The sequence below is a fragment of the Teleopsis dalmanni genome, unplaced genomic scaffold (assembly GCF_002237135.1).
Source record: "Teleopsis dalmanni isolate 2A unplaced genomic scaffold, ASM223713v2 unscaffolded_contig_1700, whole genome shotgun sequence".
Lineage (NCBI taxonomy): Eukaryota > Metazoa > Arthropoda > Insecta > Diptera > Diopsidae > Teleopsis > Teleopsis dalmanni.
The window spans coordinates 1-5624 of NW_024033082.1; the positions used below are offsets into that span (position 1 = coordinate 1).

Sequence of the window (5624 nt, forward strand, 5' to 3'; positions counted from 1 at the left end):
AAATGAGCGCGATCTGTCAGACAGTTCGTTTACGGCAGCTGTTGAAACCAGTTCACCTCAGTAGTGCGTTGCGAAAAAAACAATGGAAAAAAATATTGAACAAAGAGTTTGCATCAAAATTTGTGTTTCGAACGAAATTTCGTGTGCAGAATCGTTGCGAATGCTACAAAAGGCTTATGGGGAATCAGTTTTATCGAAAACTCAAGTTTATGAGTGGTAAAAAGCCTTTCAGGACGGTCGTACGACCGTCGAAGACATTTCGCAACGCACTACTGAGGTGAACTGGTTTCAACAGCTGCCGTAAACGAACTGTCTGACAGATCGCCTCATTTTTGGCATAGTAATTAAAGACAGTGCTGCCAAACTACATAAACTTAAAATATCGAAAAATATACAGCGCGCGAATTTTAAATGAGAATTTCCGAAAACTTTTCAGTCTTAATGCCTTTGAAATACGTCCAAGAGGCCAGTTTAATGTAGGAACATTATCTTCCTTGATGATTACAAGGGTACCTTTTTTTATATTTGGATTGGCTGCTTTCCATTTGTGTCGACATTGTAGTTCAGTGAGGTACTCGGTTTTCCAACGTTCCCAAAAGTCCAATTTGAGGCGAGAAACTAATTTCCACCTTGTCACCAGATTTATATTTCCTGATTGGGCCTTTGCATCTGCCATTGCTGTGAGTGGTTCTCCGATTAAGAAATGACCAGGTGTTAGTGCTGACAAGTCATTCGGATTACTCGACATAGGTGTCAATGGTCGAGAGTTCAGTATTGCTTCGACTTCTAATACCACAGTCTCTAGTTCCTCATATGTTAGTGAAGTCGTCTTAGTACTTCGTATCAATAAGTGTTTTGCCGATTTGACTGCTGCTTCCCACAGTCCACCGAAGTGCGGTGCACGAGGAGGAATAAATTTAAATGTTATTCCTCTTTCATTACATTCGTTAATTATCTTCTCTTGTGCCTTGCTTGTTTGAATTGAGTCTGCAAGTTCAAGTAATTGATTGCTTGCTCCCACGAAATTTGTGGCATTGTCACAAAACAAATTTTTGCAGTGTCCTCTTCGAGCAATAAAACGTTTCAGCGATCCGATGAATGCATCTGTGGTTAAATCGCTAACTACTTCGAGGTGAACTGCCTTAGTTGTAAAACAACAGTACACAGCAATGTATACCTTGTGTGGTTTCTTGCCTCGAATTCTGTAATGTATCCAAAAAGGTCCGCAAAAGTCCACTCCAGTGGTGAGAAATGGTCGCCCAGGTTGTACTCTTGTCGCTGCCAAATTACCCATCAGTTGTTCATAAAATCGTGGTCTTACTTTAGTACAACGTACACAATGTTGTACTACTGACCTTGCCATCAATTTGCCCTTAATTGGCCAGTATCGTTGACGCATGTTAGCTAGGAGAGACTGCGGACCACAGTGCATGTATTTCTTATGGACTTGTTCCATTATTAATTTGACAATGGGGTTGTTATAAGGCAACAACATAGGATGTTTGGCGTCATACGATAATGAGGCTGCATCCAAACGTCCACCAACTCTTATGATGCCCGTATTATCAGTAAAAGGTGCTAGTGATGCCAATGCACTGGACTTATTTATTCTTCCATCAGATTTCATAATTTTGATTTCATTTTTAAATTCTGCATATTGAATACTTTTGATGATGACCTGATGTGCTGCATCTAGATCATCTGGAGTCAAAAAATTGCTTGAATGATCATTTTGTTTTCTTCTGGTTCTTTTTACGAATCTTAATATATACGATAATATCCGTTGAAGTCTTCCAAATGAGTTGTTGTGTCGTATTGAGTATATGAACTCTCCAGGATTTGCTGTGCCTTCAACAACAGATAATATAGATACTGGAGTTTCCTTCTTTCGTTCAGGATCAATGAGGGTTTCGGATTTTAGCGCTGATGATGGTTTTGAAGGCCACAGTTCTTCCCGACCATGCAGGAACATAAGTCCATAAAACCACATAATTGATGACTGTAGTTTATGGGGTGCAAGGCCTCTTGATAAAATGTCAGCTGGATTGTGTTCCGAACTGACGTGGCGCCACTGACTTGTGGCTGTTAAATGATGAATGTTGCTTACTCTGTTTGCAACGAAAGTGTGAAACTTTGATGATGGAGAGTTGATCCATGATATCACTATTTGTGAATCACACCAAAAGAACGTCTGGTAATTTCTTATTTGTAGATCGTTCTTTATTCTTGTTGCTAGTTCTGCGCCAACCACAGCTGCACAAAGTTCGAGACGAGGTAATGTCAACCTTTTCAAAGGTGCAACCCGAGATTTGGCGCACAATAGTCGTACAATAATTTGACCATTCTGAAGTGTTGATCGCAAATACGCTGCAGCACCATATGCCTTTTCTGATGCATCTGTAAAGATGTGTAATTGAATGTTGGCAGGAACTTCGCCTTTGAAAATATGACGAGATATCTGCAGACAATTTACTTTTGTCAAATTGTTCCGGAACTCTAACCACTGTTTATGTAATTCAGTCGGCAGTTTTTCATCCCAATCCATCTTTAAATTCCATAATTCTTGAATAAAGATTTTTGCCATCACCACAACTGGTGACAAAAGTCCTAGTGGATCAAATAGCCTTGCTAAATCTGAGGTTGCACTGCTCTTCGTCGTGCTGCAAACAGGTTCCAATTTAACCTTGACGCATAAACTATCAGATTTTGGACACCAGGATAACCCAAGAGTTTTTGTTGTATCGTTATTTTCTAAATCTAAATTGACTTCTAAGTCATCGTGTGGAATTCCTTGTAGTAGACTTGGATGATTTGCGCACCATTTTCGCAATTTAAAACCGCTTGCTGTCAGTATTTTGTTTAATTGACTCTGAGTTTCCAACAATGATCTCAGACTATCTGCCCCGTGTAAACAGTCATCTACATAGAAGTTTTGTTTGAAAGCAGATGCACCTAATGGATAATTTTGCATATTGTCATCAGCTAAAACTTGCAAACATTTGGTTGCTAGATACGGTGCTGATCTAGTACCATATGTTACTGTGTTGAGTTCAAAGTACCTTATAGGTTGACTTGGTTCATTTCTCCAAACAATAAGCTGACATTGTCTGTCTTCTGGATGTACAAGTATTTGTCGGTACATCTTTTCAATGTCTGTTGTAAACACATAACGAGGAAGACGGAATCGTAATAAAATAGACAGTAATTCACTTTCAACAGTTGGTCCGATATGTAATAAATCATTGAGAGATTGCCCTGATGTTGTTTTGGATGATGCATCAAATACCACACGTAACTTAGTGGTGGTACTGTCGGGTTTAAGCACACAATGGTGTGGGATAAAGTAATGTGGTGACATAATCCTTTCAATATCTATTTCGGTCATATGTCCCAATTTTTCATATTCATCTAAAAACTCTACATATTGTCGTTTGAGATGACTATCCTTTGAAAGTCTACGCTCTAGTGCTAGAAATCTATTTGTAGCAATGTCTTTCAAACCTCCCAAAGCGAATCTGTCATTTATAAAAGGAAGACGTACGATGAATCGTCCCGTAACATTCTGATATGTAGTTTGAGTGAATTGAGCTTCACATTGTTGCTCTGCTATTGACAAGACCTTTGAGTGAGTATCAACTTCTTCAACCTTCCAAAGTTGTTATATTGCATTTTCTAAACTATCTTCTGATGCTATTCCACATGTTGCAATCATTGTGTTAGCATTTTGGACTTTTCCAGATACGATCCATCCGAGCACAGTGTTCTGTAGAATTGGTAGTTCCCTTGAAAGTTGTATTTGACCAGGACTTAGGAGTTGATGATAAAATTCTGCTCCAAGCAACATATCAATTTTATCAGACTTATAAAATGTAGGATCTGCTAATTGGATGTTATTGGGCAGATTCCAATTTGAAATTTGTAAGTGTTGCGATGGTTGATTGGACACAATTTTTGGCAACACAAATGCTTCAAGTATTATTTTGTAATCGGTCACTTTTGATTGCACAGAAAGTGTTGTACGACTTTTAGAACTCAATTTACCTATCCCTATGCCTTCGATGCAAATCGAACTGGAGCTTACTTGCAGACCCAATCTGGATGCCAATCGTTCAGTCACAATATTTATTTGTAAACCTGAATCCAATACTACTCTGCACTCGACTGTTCTTCCATTAGAGTTAGATGCTAAAAGTTTTGCTGTTCCCAAAAGAACACAACTGGTATGACCATGATTGATGGATGACATTAGAGTTGTTTGTGCAAGTGGCCTTGAAGTGTTTTCAACTAACTTATGATTTGATGGTTGAACTGGGTGTCTATTTTGATGCAACAGTGTATTATGTCTTCTTTGGCATATAGTACAACTCCTGCTGGAGCATTGTAATGCCATATGACCAGGTTTCATGCAGTTTGTGCACAATTTATGACGTTTTAGTAAATCATACTTCTGTTGTATGGATTTACGTTTGAAAGTTTCACATGAAAATAATTGATGACTACTATTGCAAGTAATACATTTTGATCCTGAGTCTGTAGCTGCAAGTGCTACTGCTGGATGTCGTGGTTTGTGACTTTGTTTGTGGTTTCCATTCGTCATTGATTCGAATGCCTGAAATCTTCCTTCTAGGAACCGCAATAATTCTTTTAATGAAATTATTCTTCGGCTGTCTTCTAACGATTGCTCGAATGCTGTATGTGAAGCTTTGTCTAGCTTTCTAATAATCACGTGAACCATTATGGCGTCCCAAGATTTAACATCAATACCTTGAGCTGCTAATCCATAATAACATTCTTTTGTAACATCATGTATGCCCTTAAGACTGCTTGCTGATTCAATTGTTATATTTGGTTGTGATAACAATTTATTTAGTAATGCTGTCACCAAGAGTTGTTTGTTGTCATACCGATTTGACAGAATATCCCAAGCTATATTGTAATTTTGCTCGGAAATTGGCAGATGCCGTATGAGGGCTTTCGGCTCACCCGCCAAATTTGTAGATAGATGGAACATTTTGTGAACTGCGCTTATTGATTGATCATGGATTAATTTTTGAAACAAATCTCTAAATTCAATCCATTTCAAATAGTCTCCATCAAATGTTGGTAAAACTATTTTTGGAAGTCTGATTTGTTGAGTTGCTGCCGTCAATCCTTCAGTTGGTTGACTGTGTTATTTTAAAATAAATCAACGCGTTTTGGGCATCTTTATCCGTTGAATAGTATTGATCCCAAGTATATCCGACGATGTCTTCTGCGTCGGCTGATGACCATATTTCATCATTGTTATCCCTCAGATCCTTCTGATATTTTTCTATCAGAGAATATTTCAGATCATAATAACTAGGATGATGTTTTATGGTAATTTCCTCATAAATTTCATCTATGCTTGCGCGTAATGCATGCATTAATGAGGATTGCTTTTTGATGTTTCGCATGAGCGATGTAGCTTTGTTTGACCCTCTTGGGCTTACTACTGGCTTCCCGTCCTGTGGTTTTGGGATTAGCCTTGATTTCTCCAACTTGAATCGTTCATCATATTTGACTACTAGATTGGAGATTTTTTCAAAGTAACCTGTACTGAAATACTCGTGTTCGAGTTCAGGTTGTGGCAATGCTTTGATTTC

At 38.3% G+C, this 5624-nt stretch overlaps 1 protein-coding gene across 1 annotated transcript; it reads right to left on the reverse strand.

The window, feature by feature from the left end:
* Positions 1–513: 513 nt before the first annotated feature.
* LOC119664260 lies at positions 514–5011 on the reverse strand (the record flags this gene model as incomplete). Its single annotated transcript, XM_038073790.1, has 2 exons — positions 3743–5011; positions 514–3646 (listed from the first exon to the last, which is right to left on the reverse strand). Coding segments are annotated over exons 1-2 (4402 nt in total), but the record flags the coding sequence as incomplete, so codon positions are not given.
* Positions 5012–5624: the final 613 nt, after the last annotated feature.